Source organism: Myotis davidii, unplaced genomic scaffold (assembly GCF_000327345.1).
Source record: "Myotis davidii unplaced genomic scaffold, ASM32734v1 scaffold128, whole genome shotgun sequence".
NCBI lineage: Eukaryota > Metazoa > Chordata > Mammalia > Chiroptera > Vespertilionidae > Myotis > Myotis davidii.
Window position 1 is genome coordinate 3,806,408 of NW_006299719.1, and position 21,726 is coordinate 3,828,133.

Here is a 21,726-nt window from a genome sequence, read left to right on the forward strand (position 1 = left end):
GGGTATTCAACAACCTCTCTCTTGTGGTGGTGGTCGCTTGTAGAATAACGTGCTTTTGTTAGCCCCATTAATGCAACACACCCAAGTATTTGAAGGAGGTCTCTCAGCTACAGACATGTGGGTAGAATATTATTTCTACATATAAGTGCAGGAAACATTTTTCATGCACTTGTGTTTGGGTCAGAACAGATATTCTTGGGCGTTGGAGGGGACCAGAAAGTTATTTGGAATGCTTTGGTTTAGTGGTGATTCCATACTTCACATCTTTATTTTATTCCAGTATAATAACTAAAAAAAGTAAAGGTTTTTTAAATTTAAGTTTTACATGTTAGACCATTTAACATTCTGTTACTGATATGCACATGCACTATTCAGACCACGTTAGTGAGTCCAATATTTTTTTTGTTTTTATTTAAGTTTATAAACTATAAGCATAAAGTGATACTGTTAATCCATGTGTTGAAGCTATTGGTTATGGTTGTAATTTTTTTAAGTTAGCTTTCAGAGGTTTTGATAATCCAAAAAACTACATTTCCTTATAATTATTGAACCTATGTATAGTTTTTAGTCAGTAGAATCCATCTATCTTCCTTTCCTTACTATCCCATCTCCTACTTGTAAAAAGAGTGTTTTATCCAGATCCATGAAGCCCTCTATGATTTATTTATTTTCTCCCCACTGGTCCACCCTTAGGATTTTGTATTTCTTAGAATACTTAATACACTTGTGTGTATATCTTATTTTCTGTACTGGGAATTACTTTGAAGTTTTTTGGAACTCCCAGGTGCCTTGTCAGTAATTGTAAGTGGAGTCATATCATACCTCAGCTTTGCAAGGGGATTTTATTAAAATTACAGTTACAGTGCCCTAACAGTGTGGTTCAGGGGGTTGGTGCTTCATCCCGTGCAGTTTGATTCCACGTCAGAACTCTGCCATATCTAGGTTTTAGGCCTGATCCTCAGGGTCGGGCATGTAGGGGAGGCAACTGATAGATGTTTCTCCCTCAAATCAGTGCTTCTCCCTCTGCCTCCTCCTCTCTTTTCCCCCTCCCCCTCTCATCCTCCCTCTCTAAAAATCAATTTTAAAAATTACAGTTATACGCAACTTAACCACAGGGATATGTTCAGAGAAATGTCATTAGGCATTAGTCATTTGTCATTGGGCAAATACAGAGTTCATGTACACAAACCTCGGTGGTTTAGCTTACTTACTACACAACTAGGCTGTATGATACATAGCCCATTGCTCCTGGGCTACAAGCCTATATATGGCATGTTACTGCACAAAACAACACAGGATTAAATCAACCAGTAACATAGTCATTTATTGTCATTATCAAGTATTATGTACTATACATAATTGTATGTGCTAAACTTTTATACTACTGGCAGCCTAGTAGGTTGGTTTATACCAGCATCACCACTTGCATTGCAGTTAGAAGTTACTAGGCAATAGGAATTTTTCAACTCCGTTATAATCTTATGGAACCACTGTTGTATATGCTGTTCATTGCTGACTAAAATGTTATTTGGCGCAAAACTGTAACGACATGCACTAATAGGACACTGAGTCATAGAGATCCTAAGTGACTTACCAGGATCACATAAGTAGAAAGTGAGATATTGAGTTTCTTATCCTGCACTTGTGACTTTAAATCGTACATTTTTCCACTAAATTGTGAGGTTTTTGATATTTGTTTTTTGTAGTTAATATTAACTACATGGCTTTAGAATGAACTTAGATGCCAGTAGAATTTCTGGATCCAGGTATATAGTGAGGGAGGACACATTTGAAAATTGTGTATACAGGATTTAAAAAATTATATTGGTTTAAAATTATCTAAATATTTTTCGCTTTATTTTCAGATGTGGAAATGTAAACTTTGCCAGAAGAACCAGCTGTAATAGATGTGGTCGGGGTAAGCATTGAGGAAGCTTCTATTAGGACAGTATATACAGATAAATTCATTATTTCCCCAGATTCATATTGCATAATTTTTCTATTTTCAGAGAAAACAACTGAGGCTAAGATGATGAAAGCAGGGGGCACTGAAATAGGAAAGACACTTGCAGAAAAGAGCCGAGGTCTATTTAGTGCTAATGACTGGCAGTGTAAAACGTATGTGTTTATTATCATCCACTCTTCTTCCATAAAAATGTATCTCATTACTTGTTAATGTTACCAACTCTTATTAGTCACATTAACAAGCCAAGGTCACCTTTAAATCAAAGATCTGTTGATTGTTATTCAGTCTGTATCTTATACATAAGTGTAAAGAACTATTAAGTTCTGTTTTTTAATAGTAATATTAGTTGTTACAAGGATGGGGTGTGTATACCAATAAACATGCTTAAGGTGAGCTGACATCCCCCAAAAAGCCTACTTCTATTACTGAGAAATCTCAAAAATAATTATTAATGTGAAATACACCATAAAAGTTATTTTACCTGTTTACAAAATAATTTTAGAATCTGTGTGCCAAAATAATTATTCCTAGTTAGATAGATTTCTTAATATTTTTGAGTTCTATATTGATTTTTCCAATTTCCATTTTTTTTAATGTTGTGCACATGAATCAAATATATAAAAGGATTTCATCAGAAGGGGGTTTTATAAATTTCTGACATAGATATTAATTTGTGCTGAAGAATTTTCCAGCAACAGATTAAGACTGGGTTTGGAATTCAATACTTGAACTGACTCCTCAAAAAGGAAAAAGTGACCCTTCTTTGATGTGAATTCAGAGGCAGAAATTAATAGAATCTTTGATTTCAAATGTTTTTCCCCTAAGGCATCAGAATCTCTATGAGTATGATTTGTCATTTCTTTTTCATAAAATGAGAAAGGCACCATACTGTATTGCTTTTGCTTCTCTACTTAGTTAGAACCCACATTCTCTCTTCAGAAAAAAAAGTACAATGGTACATTTTCCTTGTTTGCAATATTCTTAGTATATTATGGTAGTGATTTCATCCTAGTTTTTATTTTAAAATTCTAGAATGTGTAAAAATTTACTATTTTTCTTGTAGTTATCTACTAACTTGGTATTTTTAACTTCTAAAGTTGCAGTAATGTGAATTGGGCAAGAAGATCAGAGTGTAACATGTGTAATACTCCAAAGTATGCTAAGTTAGAAGAAAGAACAGGTAAGATAAAAGGCACATTCTAACAATGATTTTTAAAAAACTAAAAGTTTAATTGACAGTTATATCATCTGAAGAGCACAGTGATTGAGGATTCTTTCTGTTATACTTTTACGGTTTTTTTCCCTTGATTTTTGTCCCTTGTACTCATAAAAATCCTTTTGTTTTTGAATTTTACAATTTACAAAGTACAGCATTAGGAAGCTGTAGCCTAACAGTGACATTAGAATACTTTTAGAATACTATTCCCTTTTCCCCCACTGATCTAAATGTTTATTATCCAATATAATAAAAGGCTAATATGCAAATCCACCGAACAGTGGAACAACCAGTCGCTATGATGTACACTGACCACCAGGCGGCAGACACTCAACTTAGGAGTTGCCCCCTGGTGGTCAGTGCACTCCCACAGGGAGAGTGCCACTCAGCCAGAAGCTGGGCTCACGCTGGTGAGCACAGTGGTGGTGGTGGCAGGAGCCTCTCCCACCTCCGCAGCAGCGCTAAGGACATCAGTTGGACATCTCCTGAGGGCTCCCAGAGTGCGAGAGGGCGCAGGCTGGGCTGAGGAGTACCCCCCCACACCCGCCACACCCAGTGCATGAATTTCATGCACAGGGCCTCTAGTTAAGGATAACTGCAATAGAAATAATACACTGATCTTTGTTCTTTTGATTTCATTAGAATAAATTCTCCGAAGTTGGATTAATTAATTTGTTCAAAATATAGAATCACAGAATTGTCAAGTTAGTGCCTTAGTTCTTCCTTTGAAGTACGTGTTATATTCATCCCCTTTTCTCTGTTCATTTCATGGCCCTAACTTAGGCTTGATTTAAATGTGTGTTCAGTATCGTTCACTGCTTTACATTTTATTATGAGACAAATTTGAAAATACTTTTATATTAACACCTACAGAGGTTCTTAGTTGCTTGTGTCACTTAACTATTTTAGCCCTGGCCTATGTCGTTCAGTGGATGAAGCATTGGCATGAGCACTAAAGGGTTGAGGGCTTGATTCCCAGTCATGGGTGCATACCTGGGTTGTAGGTTCTATCACCAGCTCTGGTCTGGCACGTGACGGGGGCAGGGACGCCACCAGTCAATGTGTCTCTCTCACTTTGTTGTTGTTTCTCTTTCTCCCCCTCCCTCCCTTCCACTCTAAAAATCAATGGAAAAAATATCCTTGGGTGAGGATTAACAAAAAAGCAACTGTATTTTAAAGCCTTCTTTAAAAAGCTCAAATTCTTTAAATGGCACTAGAATTATGTTGTTTTCTATATTCATTCATTGATTAAATAACTCATTGGCCATTGTGCAAGATGTTGGGGATACTTGGGTAAGCAAAATAGACATCTAGAGACAAAAGTTAATGAAGTCTTTTTAAGAAAGCAGTGTGTTTGATAAAGCATTGTTTAAGCTAAGAAGAAAAAGAATTACCTAAATAACAAGTTGAAGATGATTGCAAGCAAGGGTAAACAGCTTGTGTAAAGGACCTGAGACTTGAAAGAATGTATCATATTGGATGTAACTAGATTGTTACTCTTGACTTGATACCTTTGAAGTTTAGATTTTTACTGTGAGTCATCTCTTAGTTAGCTCCAGAAAACACTAAAGAGAAAGAAACACTTTTAAAAGTCAAAAGCCATTTAAATCATGGTGTAAGGAGTTTATTTCATTCTAAATATAATGGGAAATATCTGAAAGATTTTTGACAAGGAAACAATACCTCAATTTTCAAAAAATATTGCTGATTTGTACAAAAATAATTTGAGGGAGGGTGGCAAGAACAGAAACAAGAAGACCAATTTTTACAATATAACCTGACAAACTTCAAACCAATGGAAAGAAGGAAACACACATATAGGCCATGCTAACTCACCTTTTTCAATGAAAATGATGTGTTCAAGTTTTTTCATGATAGAGAGCTGTGTGTTCCATGTATCCATCCCTTCATAAAGGTGGATTTGTTGTATTGGTTCACACAACATTCTATATAATAAAAGCACAGTGCAAATTGTCCCCTTGACCAGGAGTTTGTCCGGGAGTTCGGCCAGAGGTGGGGCCGGCCTGGGGGAAGGGATGGAGGCCCTGGCTGGCAGCTGCGGTGGCAGCAGGCTACTGGGAGGAAGGGAGGGAGTACCCAGCTGGCAACTGCTAGGGCAGTGATGGCGAACCTTTTGAGCTCGGCATGTCAGCATTTTGAAAAACCCTAACTTAACTCTGGTGCCGTGTCACATATAGAAATTTTTTGGTATTTGCAACCATAGTAAAACAAAGACTTATATTTTTGATATTTATTTTATATATTTAAATGCCATTTAACAAAGAAAAATCAACCAAAAAAATGAGTTCACGTGTTACCTCTGACACACGTGTCATAGGTTTGCCATCACTGCGCTAGGGGCTCTACCATTGCACGAATTTCATGCACTGGGCCTCTAGTACCTTGTCAGCAGATTATTTAGGTTGTTTTTCTGTGGCCTGTATGAGATAACATGAAAATAGCATTGTATTTGCTATGATATTCATATTAAAATAATTTCTACTTACATATATATGCAAAATTACCTATGTGAATTATAGTTCACTTTCTAAATTTTGACTATAATGTATTCTTTAGCTCTCCATTTTTGCCATATCATTTTTCAACTATAAATTACTAAATGATGGAAATACCATGAATTTTTTTTTTACCTACTTCTAAGTATTTTGAAGTTTAGATTTTTACTGCGAGTCATCTCTTAGAATTTGTTATTTATCAAACTACTCATACTTTAATCTTGGGATGTACTGATACAATATTAACTAAATTTAGAGACAAAGAATATTGTTGAATTATAACTTTTCATTATTTTTTTAATCCAGAAAAAACATTGAGCATGAGTGGTTCTCTTGAGGTGAACATAACCCACTTATGCTTAGTTCTGTCTTCTTATGATATTCTGAAAAACTACAGCTAAAATGTTAAGGAAAAGTTAATGGTATTTAATACATTTGTTACTCATGTTATATGGACAAAAAGAAAAGGAAATTCTTAAATTTTTCCATTGGAGTGCATATTGTCTCTGAAACAAAGTAGGAAGAGGAGGAAAAGGATGATATGCAAGTATTTCAAAGGTAAACATTGATACATTGCAGTTTTTACTGGTACAACGTATAATGAAGAAAAGAAAGAATGTTATATTAAAGAAGATGATATTTATTATGCTACTCTATTAAAACCGTTCCACTATTCGTGGCTGTTAATGAAATGATAATAGGATAATGATCATTCTTTTAATGCCCATGTTTGATAAATTTAAAGTCACAAATCCCAAATTAAAAGTATTTGTTTGCAAGTTTAATGTTTTTCTGGTTCGTGAAGTCCTTAAATCTGGAAATCACTGGCCTCATGTGCTGGTATTGCTCTGGAATGTTAGGGTAGATTGTTAACTATTGACTTGATACCTCAATTATTTTTCAGTGGGAGATTTACTCAAACTCTCTCTCATCTCACTTTCTGTAAAATTAACTCACTTTCTCATTCCAATCTCTGTGAAATGTATGTGAAAGACTTAGTCTGCGGGGGGGTTGGGGGGCGGGGGTGACAGTCTACTTGTAGGTGTTAATTGTGACATGAAAGAATAATGGTTTGCTGATCTTGATTACTTTTTAATAGAATATTTTCAGTTTAAAAGTTAATTGGCTGCTTCAGAGACCCCTCCGTGACTTCTACCTCTGTATTAAAAACAATTTCATTAACCCTTTGCGGTCCAATTTTATTTTTGGAATTCAAACAGTCTGGTCCAAATTAATTGACGGATTGAATATTGAACCGGTTTGTGGTGTCGACCTCAGCCTCGACGTTGGACCTGCTTCCTGGTCTGTCGAGTCAGCCTCCACGTTGAACCGAAAAGGGTTAAAAGCAATTTGGATCTCCATTATCATTTTGCCTGGTGTAATTTGTAATTTTAGCCCAGCAAAATTTCAATATATCAAGACTGCAGACTATCTGCAGTTGGTAAACAGTGAAATTTGATTCTTGGTTCTTGTTTAGGCCAATTCACCTGAACAATTATGATAAACTACAGAGAAAAGTCCTTTTTACTTTTTAAACTTAGTTATACTAGAGGTTTGAGGAGATGTTTTTCACCCATATATTCCCATGCATGCTCTACCTCTTTGATGCAGTGGTTCTCATCCTTCCTAATGCCGCGACCCTTTAATACAGTTCCTCATGTTGTGGTGACCCCCAACCATAAAATTATTTTCGTTGCTACTTCAGAACTGTAATTTTGCTACTGTTATGAATCGTAATGTAAATATCTGATATGCAGGATGTATTTTCATTGTTACAAATTGAACATAATTAAAGCATAGTGATTAATCACAAAACAATATGTAATTATATATGTGTTTTCCGATGGTCTTAGGCGACCCCCAAAGGGGTCGCGACCCCCAGGTTGAGAACCGCTGAATTAAGGACACTTTGAAATTGAGAAGAGGTGAAAGTATAGTGACAGGACTTTCTAACCTTTTAACTTTTAAGTATCTCACATTGAGACTTTTCTCTGTAGTGTTTTTTTTTGTTTGTTTTTAAAATAATGCTTTTTAAAATACTAGTAATTATTATATGCACAGGCAAATCTCAGGGCAAGATTTTTCTTTTTTCTGTTGCTTGTAGATGATTTTGAGAAGTTTTTTTTTTGTTTTGCTATTTTAATGAATTGTCAGAGGATAACAATTTATGCCCTTCTTATTTTAGGATATGGTGGCGGCTTTAATGAAAGAGAAAATGTTGAATATATAGAAAGAGAAGAATCTGATGGCGAATATGATGAGGTAATAAGCTATGCATTAGTGTGCAGGTTGAATACAAGTTAGAAAAACATGTTAGAAAGTATCTTAAGTGCAAAGGAAAATATAAATGTATCTTATTTTTGTAAGTACACTTTGAATATTACAAAAACATATTTTAGGAAATCATAATTGACTATATAATTGGCATAATGGACTTAAAATACATATTAATTTAAATGTATGCAAGTTTCTTTAGAAAAAAAGTATTAGTACATTTTTAGCTGACAGAAATTTTATGAAACTTTTTCTCTAGTTTGGACGTAAAAAGAAAAAATACAGAGGGAAGGCAGTTGGTCCAGCATCTATTTTAAAGGAAGTTGAAGATAAAGAATCTGAGGGAGAAGAAGAGGATGAGGATGAAGATCTTTCTAAATATAAATTGGATGAGGTAAATGATTTTTTTCCCCTTTGTATTATTTCAGTTATGACATAACATATGAATGGTTTTGATGACCTTTGGCCCGTGGTGAAGATATGTTCTGGCTGTGTACTCATTTGTTCTCACCAAGGTTTTGAGGTTTCACTCTGCCAAGCACTATTCTGGCTCTGGAAATACAATAATGACTGAGACAGAAACACCCTTCTTTTAATGGAACTTAAGCAAAATAAAGGTTCCCTGAATAGGAAACAAGCCAGCAACGTTTTAAAAAAATCAACATAGGCTAGTGTGACTAGAGCAAAGGGAAGAATGTGGGAGGACAGCGAGCACATGAAGTCTGGTGTTTGTTCTGTGGGCCTGAGTGTAAAGTTTTATGGTTGGATGTATAGGCCTAGATTAAGATCATAAGAGGCCCTTGAATGCAACTAAACAAATCAAAATTTTTAAGAAACAAATAAGGTATCTGACTTGTATTTCAGAGTGATGAGTGTCAATATGCACAGGCGACCATTGAACAACACGGGTTTGAATGGTGCAAGTCTACTTATACACAGATTTATTTTTCAATGCATATTATAATGTATTGTCTTTTTCTTGTGATGTTCTTAACATTTTTTCTCTAGCTTTATTGTGAGAATACAGTATATAATACATATATCATAAAATGTGTTGTTTTTTTAAAAAAAATATTTTTATTGATTTTTTTACAGACAGGAAGGGAGAGGGATAGAGAGTTAGAAACATCGATGAGAGAGAAACATCGATCAGCTGCCTCCTGCATACCCCCCACTGGGGATGTGCCTGCAACCAAGGTACATGCCCTTGACTGGAATCGAACCCGGGACCCTTGAGTCTGCAGGCCGACGCCCTATCCACTGAGCCAAACCGGTCAGGGCCATAAAATGTGTTAATCAACAGTTTGTGTTTTCTGCAAGGCTAATACTTAGGTTTTAGGGGAGTCAAAAATTATGCGTGGGAGGTTGGTGCCTCTAACCTCTGCATTGTTCAAGGGTCAACTTGAACATTGAGATAATTGGGGAGGCAGAATGGATTTTCTTAGATCACATAAAAAGTTACTGTAATATCAGTAGAGAAAAGAATGAAGTAGTAGGGAATATGGATTCAATGACTTTAATGGGAGTAAAATTGAAAATTGTTGACAGCTCCTTGGTACTACTTTATGACAGAAAAAGAGGAAATAAGCACTACTAGGTTTACTTCTTTGAAATATTTGAGATAGTTGTTAAGTCTGCTTAGCTTGAGAGTGAATTTGCTGAGATATTAATGATGTTATTTAAATCCATATGGAGATGCCCACTACCTAGAACTGTTCATTATTCCTATTAGATAGCATTAATATCTAATTGTTGAGTATAATTGACTCTGAATTTTTGTTAGGATGAGGATGAAGATGATGCTGATCTCTCAAAATATAATCTTGATGCCAGTGAAGAAGAAGATAGTAATAAAAAGAAATCTAATAGACGAAGTCGCTCAAAGTCTCGATCTTCACATTCACGATCTTCATCACGCTCATCCTCCCCCTCAAGTTCAAGGTCTAGGTCCAGGTAAACGGGTACAGGTCAAGGGTAACACCAGTCAAAATGTCAGTATCTAACTTCTTTATTTATAAATTTTGTTTTTATTGACTGAATAAGCTTTCCTTTTATTTTAGAGATTTCATTCAAGTCATCTTTTAAAAGATAATTTTTTCTTAGTGCCTTGAAGTTACTGTCCAGTATTTTCAGAAATGCAAATTTTAATATGAAACTTCCTCAGTCCATTTATCTCCAGACCTTTTATTAAAATAGACTTTAAAGATCTAATTAAATCATTACGTAAAGTGTATTATCTACCTATACAGTTTACATTTAAAAATTTTTAAGTAAAGTGAATATTTGTTTTCACTAGTAAAGGCTAATAATAGAAATTTTCTAGGCCTTAAGTTTTTGCTTATTACATAGTGCTTAGATAATTTACTTTGTTATAGGTATTCTGAATAAAGGAGAAAATTCAGTCATAGATTAAGTTTTATTGGCTTAATTCTTATAATTTTGAGATGTTCAGGAATAAATTAGAGGAGTCAATTGGTGGTGTACTTGAATATTATTTTGTTAGTAATGTAAAATTTTAGTAAATATTTCCTGATTGAGTAGTCAACAATAAAAATAAAATTTTATGTGAGAAAAATCAGTGCTTTGTATAAACCGTTTCCTTGAAGAATTCTTATTCACAGTTTAAGTTAATCAACATGCAATGAATTTTTAATGTATTTAGGAAAAATTATTAGCTAATTGAGTACTTAACAATTAGTAAAAGCTTAAAAGTGATTGATTCTAAAGATAATTTTAAGATGAAAATGTTACATTCTTTTGCTGCAGGCTATTTTAAGGAACCAATTAAAGGTGTAAGATTACTACTGAATTTTACTTCTGTTGTGACTTCTGAAATTTAAATGAACCATATCTCCCTGTGTCATTTTCCAATTATATAATTACCTAAAACAATGACAGGGTTGTTAATGTATTTTCCCTTTAATTCTCTAACATTTGAGCAGGAAGAAAAATAGGGTTAAACAAACATACACATGTCAACATTTAAAGCTTCATACTAAATAGTGAATGAGGAAATGGAAGGGATTTTATAAGGAAAATTAATAGATATTTCAGAGAAGTTAATTAAATGTAAACTGCAACATTCAAATCCTTGGACATGTTAAATCCTGTTAAGTTACTTTTAAATATTGTAAATGTAAAGTATTCAGTGTTAATAAAGTGATAATACTGAATGTTTTAATTTGTACAATCTTGAGTAATATTTAGAGTAATTTTGTCAAACTTGAAAAGTGATAGTTGATTATTTTTTTTAAATTACCTATATCTTTAAGTTTTTGCATAAATATCAAAACAAAGAGTTACTTTAAAATATTATGTTATGAAAACATATATCAAAATAGTTGTCCTTTTACATGAAAACGAATTCTAATGCATATCTTTCTTTCAGTGTTCATATCACAAAGTTCAATTAAGTGGTCCTGGAAAAAAAAATCCTTCCATGTTGTTCCAGGTCCCGTTCAAGAAGTTCTTCCAGTTCGCAGTCAAGATCTCGTTCCAGTTCCAGAGAACATTCGAGATCTCGTGGGTCGAAATCAAGGTGAATGAGGTAGCATCTCTCTGTAAAGCAGAGAGAAAAAAGTATTTAAAGGCCGCAGAAGGTGTTGCTGCTTCCCCCCCACCCCCTTATTTTGCTTCTATTATCAATTTTATTTTAGCATTAGAAAACTAATGCACTTGCCTTGGCTTAATTTTCTCACCATGAGATGTTTCCATTGCCTGCAGTGTGCCAAGACATTCCCATGATTGAATTAAGGTTATTTTGCATTGTGCAAGGTTTGTTATTTGTGCTAAAATGTGATGAAGTAGGAAGACAGAGCCAAGTCTTACTACCAAATATCTCATACATTAGTTATGTTTGCAGTAGTACTTCAAATAAAATTAGAGATATGCAAATAAAAAGGAAATGTTTATTCTTTTGTTTTTGTTTTTTGTTAATCCTCACTGGAGGATATTTTCACCTTTGATTTTTAGAGATTGGAAGGGAGGGAGAAGGGGGAAGGAGAGAGAGACACACACACACATTGCTTCCCACATTCACCCTGATGGGGGCAGGAACCTGCAGCCCAGGTATGTGCCCTTGACCAGACTCAAACCTGTGACCCTTCTAGTACACAGGCTGACGCTCTAAAGATACACTGGCCAGGGCTTTTTTCTCATTTTTAAAAGGAAGAAAAATAAGTTCACCTCAAAACAGATTTTGTTTTAAAAGGCAATTGTTTCAATATTTATAGAAATGATTTTGTTATTTATATCAGATAAAGTTTCCCGGGGGGACGATCTTATACATATTTTCATTTCTCTGTAATATTACATAGACTATTATAAACTGTGTGAGAACAGACACTCCTCTTAAATTCCACAAACTAAATCAAGAAGGTGGTTGGTTAGTCTAAGTAGAGTGTGGTCTTAAGTAATATTATTGTTAACTCTAAGTTACATTTAGTTATACAGTTTCTTAAAAAGCACATGAGACACCAGTTTTTCTAAACATTGTCAAAATGTACTGCCTCTCTTTTTAAGTTAATTTATTGATCTAGTAAAGGCATCTAACGTGAATAAGGAAAACACAAAAAATTCCACTTGTGTGGAACTTTACACTGAAGTTTAGTGGTAGCTCCTTTGGTAAAAATAATGGCTTAATAGCTTATTAGAGCCAAGTCTATAGCATTAGAGGGCAACAACAGTTTAACAACGTTAAGAAGAAAAGAATGATATGCACATTTGTATTAAGCCAATACAAAATAGAGAGCAGAAGAGTTTATTGTTGTTACTGTGGTGGTGATGTGTATTTATCATTGTTTTAGTCTTTTGAGTGCTTATTAGGTGAAGATAAGTCCTAGTTCCCTTTGGGAAGCACTGTAATAAGGTTTACAGAACAGCCTTTATATTCTTTCCAAACATTTTTTCATTGCTTATAACTTTCCAAAGAATTCTCCTTTTGGGCTTTCTAAGTTTATTTTAAGCCCAAAGGTGAATTTTTTGGGAAGTTTGAGCTAAATTACTTCAACCAAAATGTAAATGAAGAAAAAATTGCATTTAAACATTTGCATGGTTACCACTACCTAAAACATGTGAATGTCAACACTTCATACTTCATGAATAGTGGGCTTTCATAAAAATAAATATTGCTGATATAAATAAAGTTTTAAAGTTACTCATTTTATTTTTCTTTGAATATTTAACAGTTTAATAGTTGCTGTTTTTCTCATTTCTGTTTCCTATCCCTGCTTTTCCTATAGCAACTTAACTAATAAGTTTTATAATTCCACAAGGAATTGTTATGTTTACTTTTCTCAGGAGGTTGTGTATATATGATACATATTTTTCTCCAAATCGAAGGATGTATTTTCTAGACAAAAATGTGTAAATGCACAGTTTACCTGTTGGTTTTGCTATTTATGTATACTTTAAAATGAAAGCCTTAAGTTTTAAAAAAATAATTTAAAAATTTTACTTGAATATATTGGGCTGGTTGTTAATCATAAGTAGTAAACACTTACCTTACAATTTTAAAAAGAGATGAGATTAAAGTAAATGTATTTAAATAGAGTTGTTTTTATGGTTGAACCAGAAGTCTTCTGTTGAGTAAGCAGTAAGTATTCTTCTCATAAAATTTTCAGTTATAAATCCTTTTTGTTTTTGGAGCTGTTAACTAAATGATCTGCCTCATTTCTTCTTATAATGAAATGTTTGATTTGTTTCTCAATCAATGAAGATCCAGCTCCAGATCCCACAGGGGCTCTTCTTCCCCACGAAAAAGATCTTATTCAAGTTCATCATCTTCTCCTGAGAGGAACAGAAAGAGAAGTCGTTCTAGATCTTCATCTGGTGATCGCAAAAAAAGACGAACAAGATCACGGTCACCCGAAAGGTTTGGGTTTCTGTAGAAATAAGAATGGGTGTTCTTAAGTGTGTTTAATAGATTAAACTTCTAGTCAAGGATCGGATTTTTATAATCTCCTTTAGTCCAACTTTAAATTACTTTTCAACTTTAAACTTCAAAAAACATTAATTACTTTGTTTATCCTTTGTGCTTTGATCGGATTGTTTAGAAAAGTTGTAGATCAAGCCACTCTTCTATCTGTTCATTTTATTACTTAAATACTTATTTTCATATATAATTATAGCCAACTCTCGGTTATTTCTATCTTTTAAGATTTAATTCAAAAGCTGTGTGTTGAAGTAATTTAGAAGTTGATTTCTATATGTATTTAGTTGATATTATAAATTTTACATTAAATATTAGAAATTAATATTCTAAGGCATCTAGTAAAAATAATTATTCTAGATCACTGAAAATCTGTCCTCATTTAAATATGTGTAAATGCATTTTCACAGCAAATTATTGTTTCATACTCTTTATAAGGAAATTGTTCTTGTAGCTAATACATTTTTCATCTTGCAGTACAAACCCCGTTGTTTTTTTCTTCTTTTTGAGAAAGACCTTTACTTGATTATGTTATCTATGTGGACATTTTTTAGTTTGGAGAGCATGTCATCTGTCAGCCTTTCCTACAACAGACTAATTAATTAATTTTCCTCTTGATTCTCAACGTCTAATTATACAGTCAGTTTAATGGCTTCCTTTGTATCCTTGGCAAAATTTTTCTTATCCTTTCAGCTTGTGAAAGTAATGATTAGGTAAAATCTGATTATTGCTGGGTTTAGTGGTAGGATGCCTCATGATTCCTATTTGCACAGAATGATTAGTTTTGCTTCACATTTTGAAGTTTAGATAATTAAGGTTACACACAACTAGTCTTCTTTCTCTGCATTTGGTTTGATTTTTTTTGTAAGAAAATAACTCCATACTTGAGTGAAATTCATTCTGTTGATTTCTTACTTCTGCAAATTTTTATTTTAGCCACATATAATCCCCCTAGTTTGTTGTCATCTAAACTTAATGAACATGTTCTCTATTCCATAAGCCAGGTGATTGGTGAAAATACTAAACAACCCTGAGCCCAGGGCCAACCGCTCGGAACACCACTACTTTACCCAGGTTGATATATTGACTTATTCATATTAGCTGCATGAATATAACCATTTAACTAATTGTACAATCATCTTGTGAGACCTAGATTTCCAAAATGTAATTATTTATGAATATATATTCTTATATACATCCAGAAGCCTTGCTGTATCTGTTTTACATACAGACTTACCACACTATCTACAATGTTATCACAGAGATTGTTTTAGTTACTCTTCCATTAACAAGTTTATATGGCTTTGTTGTATATTACCTGTAATTTACCTATTTTTGCAAGGCTTTTCTTCCTTAAATAATTGAGAGGTGGCTATATCTTGAAATGAGAGACTTTTTAATTATAGAGAATTTTAAATTATACTATTACTGGGCTCACATCCAAGGTCTAAACACTAATTTTATGTGTATAAGTTTATATCTTAGATTTTAATTGTTATTTTTCTCTAGTATAATTAGGTTTGATTTTTGTATATTCTCAAAGTCTTATGAATGAATGATGATATCCAACTCCAGCTTATTAAGACTACCTTCTTTCTCTATTATGTCTTACAGGCACCACAGGTCATCTTCTGGATCATCCCATTCTGGTTCCCGTTCAAGTTCAAAAAAGAAATAATGTATTAAAATTTACATCTTAAAAAAAAAATCCAGTACAGTGCATGAAGCATATTTTTTAAGAAGTTGGTGTCTTACTTGGTCAAAGTGCTAAGTCTTCTAGTAGAGGTGCATGCCTTTCATTGCTTTTCAGAACAATACAGCTGTGTTTATTTGTGAAATTAAAAGTAAATGGTATTTTAAGCCATAATGTCCCAAAATAGATGCTCTATTTATCGTTCTTTATTTACAGTCATTTTTTTTAAAAAAAAACCCATCTCATCTATAACGAAGTACTTTGCTTCTTTTGGTTTTTTGTTTTTGTTTACTTGGTTTCCTAATTTGAACTCTTGTTTTCCTCATTTCCAAATAGGAATTGTTTAGTGACAAGGTTACCTTAGGCTTGCCTGAACTTTGGGCATGGAGGCAAGACTGTGGTGAAGTAGTTGGAAACAGTCTGTTTATGTTAATCTGAGAAAAGGAGTCAGCCTGTGTATGCTAACCTATGTCAAACTGATTCTTCTCGGAAAAGTTAAACTAGTTGTAAAACAGCCAACTAGAAACTTTATTCTTAAATTCCCTATGCTAAGGGTGCCTTAGAATCATTCTGTCTTTTATTCAGTTTTGCTTTTTGCACCACATTTCATGCAGAAAAATCTTGTGAATTGTAGAAGGAGAAAGGTGTTCCATATTTCTCACTCTGACACATCATTTGAGCAAGAATATCTAACAGTTCATTTCTAATCTGATAAGGTTGTCTGATGAGGAAAACATCTTATGTTCAAAATGTTTATCTTAATATTTTAAGAAGCTTTGTGTGATGTCTTTTAAAAATCCATTATCACACATGATAGGGTAGACAAAGCTAAATTATAGTTAATGAAGAAAGCTTCTGAAGTATAGTTCTCTTTGGGTGAATGACAAACAGAGACATTGTTAATTTAAGCAAACCTTTGCTGTGAGATGTTTAACTTTAAACACTTAATAAAATTTTTTTGAGTTATAAATGAATATTTATTTCTGCACAACACAAGCAGAAATAATTGTTCCTGTTCATTTGAAATTACGTATGGCTTAAAATACTTTCAGAGTTTGTCTTATTTCTCAAAATTAAAATCTGGTCACAAGCTTTATTATGTCTTTTGGTTTAAAAACAAAAGGTTTCTCTTAACAGTATCTTCAGTGACAATGCAAGGTAAGTATGTTAAGGAAGATCAGCAGTTGTGCTTGAGGACTTTTTGTCATGGGGATCAATACCCATTATTCTTGTTCTGTTTTTTGGGGGGTTTTTTTTGAACAGTAATGTCTTCTGCAATTAAAAACTAAAATGCTTTAAGGCATTTTGTAGACAGACCAAACAAAATTATATTTGTTTCTTTATTTTAAAATGAGTGGTTTTTCTCTTCACTTGATCTAAAGATGAAATCAAAATATCTTATGTAGGAATATTTTGATAATATTTTTACAATGAACTTGCCCCTTGTTTTTTTTTGTCTTAATTTTCTTTCCTACATTTACTGTAGTTTGCACAAGAACTTTTCTCTCTTGTAATTGTGCCTCAGACTTCTTGAAAGTCCACCTCCTAAAATGCCCAGATGATCTTTTAGATTTTACATGTTACTATTGGTTTATTCTTGTGCTTTCTGTATTTAAACTTTGGCTGTACTAAATAAATGCAAGATTATAAATTTAGCTAATAGTTGTTTACAGACAATTCAGATGATTATGATTTCATTTGGTTTAACTAAATTGTAGTAGTCCATAAGGAAATGATGCTGTAGACAAATGTAAATAAAGCTTGTGAGTCAAGCATCAAGTGGTGTTTGTTAGAAATAAATTAGAAATTTTAAATGCTGATTTAATGTTCATTTTTAAAGCTATTTGCAGCCTTGTTTGTTACTTCTCATTTTAAACTCTTTATATTCACTTACTGCTGCAGCCTTTTGCATCAAGGGTTCAAGGATCTGGAGAAGGGGCTGCAACATAAACGGATACACTAGACAAGAAATATAAATTTAGGAGGCATGGGGGAAAGCCAGGCAGAGAACTCCCCCTCTAGTGGAGTGGTTTTCTGAATCTCCGGACCCACGGCTTTTTATTTACTAGAATATATATACATTTGCCCTTTAGCAAAGCAAACAGACATTTCATTGGTAAGGTTTGATAAACAGTAAAAAATTAACAGGTTAGGAGATCGCCTTCAGCCATTTGGCCAGCAGCAGGATAATATAATGCTGATTTTTTTTTCAGCCCTGCTGAGTATCAAAGTCCATCAGCCTTCTGAGGACTTCTTGCATTTATGACCTGCTGGTCTTAGCCTCCAGCAACTTACCCTGTATATAACGTCATCTTATTTTCGTATAGGAGTGCTTGGTTTAAAACATTATAAAGCATCACTATCACCTTGGGTACTCAAAAATCAGAAAGAATCACTGATCAGCTGCCTCCTGCATGCCCCACACTGGTAATCAAGCCCACAACCCAGGCATATGGCCTGACTGGGAACAGAACCCATGTCCTCCTGGCTCCTGGATCAATGCTCAACAACTGAGCCATGCTGTTCAGGCTCTGAATTACTCTGAAAACTCACTTTATTGCACTCAATAACTGTTCTTTTTAACTGCTAAGTTATCTTAAGTTTCTATTTGCAGTCCTTTCACCAAGTTCAGAGTAAGCCTTAAATGTAAGATCATCTCTAGGCACATTTATCAAGATAAAACAATTCTTGTCTCAAAAAAGCTTCCTGTCTCATCTCTTGCTATGTGGCATTCATAGCCTGTCTTACAAATGTTGGTAAGAAGATAGGTAATTAAAAGTCATTTAAGGTATGTAATAAGTGGTTTATAGGTATTATTTAATTTTCTCTGTCACCCTTACATAATATGTCCCATTTAACATAAAGGAGGATTACACAGCTTAAGGAAATGAAAAACTTGCCCAAGGGAGCCACGGGTGTGGCTGAACGAGGATTAACCCCCAAATCTGATGGCAAAATTCAGTATTACCTATAATAACCAAATAAGCTTTTTGAGAAGATAATGTTAAGCCAAAATGGTCAGATGTTTTTTAATCCAGTGATTTTTATTTATAAGAAGGTGATCATCTCAGTCATGTATGGGAAGATAGGTAGACATGTTCAGTTTGTGGAATACCTTAAATTTACAGAAAAGTTGTGAAGATTATAGAGAGAGTTTCCATAAACTCCCCATCCAGTTTCTACCATCGTTAAGATATTACCACATATTTTTGTAAAAACTAAGAAAGCAGCATTGGTATATTACAGTTCAGATTTGATTTTAATTTTAACATTTTTCCATTACTTTGTTCTTAGATCCAATCCAGGTACCACATTTTCCTCTCTGGTCTGACATTTTTTCTTTGCTTTTGATGACTGACAATTTTAAGGAATATTGGCCGGGTATCCTGTAAATGTCCTCTTATTTTAAGTTTGTCTATATTTTTCTTTGTTATTAGACTGGGGGTATGGGTTTTTGGAATATGAATACCATAGAGGAAAAATGCCTTACCACATCATACCAGGGTTACATGGTATCCATATGACATCACTGGAGGTGTTAACCTTCATCACTTGGTTAAGGTAGGAATTGCTCTAATACACTATTGTAGTTAGTTTCTTTCCTCTTAGCCTACTCCCATTTTTTGGTAGCAAATCATTAAGTATAGCCCACCTTCAGCGTAGGGATGGGAGTGGCAGTATTAAATGCCGTCTTCTGTGGGGGAAGGCTTTCTCTTCATAATTTGGATTCTTCTGTAAGAAAGTTTTGTCTACTTCTTGGACTCATATATATTTATTTATTTTAGACTTTAGGTCATAGTTCAGTGCAGTGTTTAGTTTATGGTTCAAATTGTTCCATCTTTAGCCATTGGGAATTTTTTCAGGTTGGCTCCTGTGTCTTTGACATGCCTCCATACTCCAGTAGAATGGAAAGTAAATGATGGAGAGAAGGAAGAAGTGTTAGAGAGGTTCGTCGAATACTTAATGGAAGGGGATCTAGCAATGTGGTGGCAGTGGCATCAACCTTAAATAGGGGTCTTGACAGTTAACTAGAGTAACAGGAGGAATGGATCCATGTAGTAGAGCTAAGTTTGTAGTCACTGAGAGTGACCAGTAAACACGTTACGATTTTTTTCCCAGCCACACTGTAGCACATGGGTGCTTACCCAGGATATGGGATGTTGTAGCATTATACACAGAAACAGAAGATAAACATGTGATAAGTAATTCCTAAATGTCTATCAAAATAAAAGGTACTAGCATAAGAAAAATATAATAACCAGGTAAATTCATAAAAACTTTAATGAATTATTAAAATACATCTAAGAAGAATATGAAGAAAGTTATATAGCATTACTCAAGTAAAAGACCTGGATTTAAAGCTAAAAGTGTATAAAACAACCCCTTTCCTATTATTTCAATCCAGTGGGAGAACATTCCATAGAATTTTTCATGGTAGGGGAAAAAAAATAAAATGAGAAGAATCAGTTTTGCCTGAATGAAACCTTACGGATTAATAAGGTGAGCTAATTTGTGAAGGTTCAAGATTTGATTACATCTTAGGGGACCAAAAATAACTGGCTATGGGAAACCTTAGAAAATGAGAGGAATTTGTAATAATGCTGTCTGAATTAAACTACCACATTGAACACTGATTGAAATTGATGAGGTAAAGACCTTAACAGTATCTCCAAAATGAAACATCTGTAACCTAGTGGAGTCATCACAAAGACTGAGTACCTCCAACCTGAATGTAACGAAGTACTAGTAATGTTTACTTTAATGGGTGTGATGCAGTTTAGAATTGGCAATGATAATTGATTTCTATATTTCTCCCCCTAGAGTTAAAGTACCTGCTTTGAATTTTTCATGGTAGCTCTGTGACCCTGCCGTGTTCTTTATGTTTGGCACTTAAGTATATAACAAATCCTGGCTGTTATTTTTACCCTCTACTCATGTCTTCAGATATTTCATATAATACTAATACTCAAATTTTATTTCCTGCTTATTCCTTTCTACAGCACCAAATCTGTATCTCTACCCACTGTGTATCTGTCTCCTTTTAAGTAAATGTCAGTTTCACCATATCTAAATTCCCCCAGTATCCACCAAAACCAGTATTACATTTCATATCAATAAACAGCATTATCAGTAACTCTGGAATTTTTGTTTTGTTTTCTTTCCTCTTTGTCTTTCTAATTAAATTGGGGTGACATTGGTCAATAGGAAGGAATCCTTAGATTTCTCTTTTGCTTCCCTACTCTAAACCAAATCTGATTTACTTAGAATTAATAGTTCTACCTCAAAGCCTCAAACCCACACTGCCCCATTACTACTGCCACTACTTTGGTTTGTAAGCTAAGATACTATGTTGCCTCCTAAATGGTCATCTGGCCTCCAGTTCTGTCTGGCAAATAGAAGGTTTTCCATAGTATTTGCTGAATTAATTTGTTTCACCAAACAGTGATACCAAAGTGGTCTTTTTAACTATCAATTCTGTTTATGTCATTTCTTTCAGTGTCTTTCCATGGCTTTCAGGATTAAACTACAATCCTTTTATATATCATAAAAAGGTCATTTTTTTTTAAAGTACTGACATCTCACCACCTTATCCTCCTAAACTCCAAATCTAGTATACCTGGGTACATATGAACTACTTGCGAGAGACACTCATTGTTGTTCAAGTTTCCTGTGATATGAATGCCCTGCACACACTCCACTATCATCCCTTTCACGATTGGCCTCCATAACTCATTTAGAATACTCAGATATCATCCCGGTACTCCTGAGTTACCCTAGGGATTAGGGGAATTTCTTGGTAGACCTTCGAACAGCCTGTCAGGCATCAATGTTTGACAAGGGAGTCGGTTAATATCTGCTATATTTTTTTAAATATATATTTTTTAAAATACATTTTTTATTGATTTCGGAGAGGAAGGGAGAGAGAGTCTGCTGCCTCGTGCACTTCTACCGGGGATTGAGCCCACAACCTCATCATGTGCCCTTGATTGGAATTAGACCTGGGACCCTTCAGTCCACAGGAATTGTTCTGCTGCCTCGTGCACTTCTACCGGGGATCGAGCCCACAGCCCCATCATGTGCCCTTGATTGGAATTAGAGCTGGGACCCTTCAGTCCGCAGGCTGATGCTCCA

At 34.2% G+C, this 21,726-nt stretch overlaps 1 protein-coding gene and 1 long non-coding RNA gene across 6 annotated transcripts in view; one reads left to right on the forward strand and one right to left on the reverse strand.

The window, feature by feature from the left end:
* ZRANB2 (zinc finger, RAN-binding domain containing 2) overlaps nucleotides 1-20,728 on the forward strand; it is a 24,070-nt gene extending 3,342 nt beyond the window's left edge. Inside the window, exons 2-11 of one of the 5 annotated variants that reach the window (XR_001515916.1) lie at nucleotides 1,866-1,918; nucleotides 2,010-2,118; nucleotides 3,064-3,146; nucleotides 7,884-7,960; nucleotides 8,232-8,366; nucleotides 9,756-9,925; nucleotides 11,424-11,510; nucleotides 13,689-13,844; nucleotides 15,516-19,155; nucleotides 20,595-20,728. Coding sequence is in view for 3 of the 5 variants with exons in the window: in XM_006775917.2 (XP_006775980.1) it covers nucleotides 1,866-1,918; nucleotides 2,010-2,118; nucleotides 3,064-3,146; nucleotides 7,884-7,960; nucleotides 8,232-8,366; nucleotides 9,756-9,925; nucleotides 11,424-11,510; nucleotides 13,689-13,844; nucleotides 15,516-15,579 (934 nt within the window). In the remaining 2 variants the exon portion in view is untranslated. Of the gene's footprint in view, nucleotides 1-1,865; nucleotides 1,919-2,009; nucleotides 2,119-3,063; nucleotides 3,147-7,883; nucleotides 7,961-8,231; nucleotides 8,367-9,755; nucleotides 9,926-11,423; nucleotides 11,511-13,688; nucleotides 13,845-14,901; nucleotides 14,976-15,515 lie in introns of those variants that run through there. The other 4 variants (XR_001515917.1, XM_006775916.2, XM_006775917.2 and 1 more) reach the window with 4 other exon arrangements.
* LOC107185006 lies at nucleotides 10,842-13,696 on the reverse strand. Its single transcript, XR_001515918.1, has 2 exons — nucleotides 13,474-13,696; nucleotides 10,842-11,530 (listed from the first exon to the last, which is right to left on the reverse strand). It is a non-coding gene; the product is annotated as an uncharacterized LOC107185006 (long non-coding RNA).
* Nucleotides 20,729-21,726: the final 998 nt, after the last annotated feature.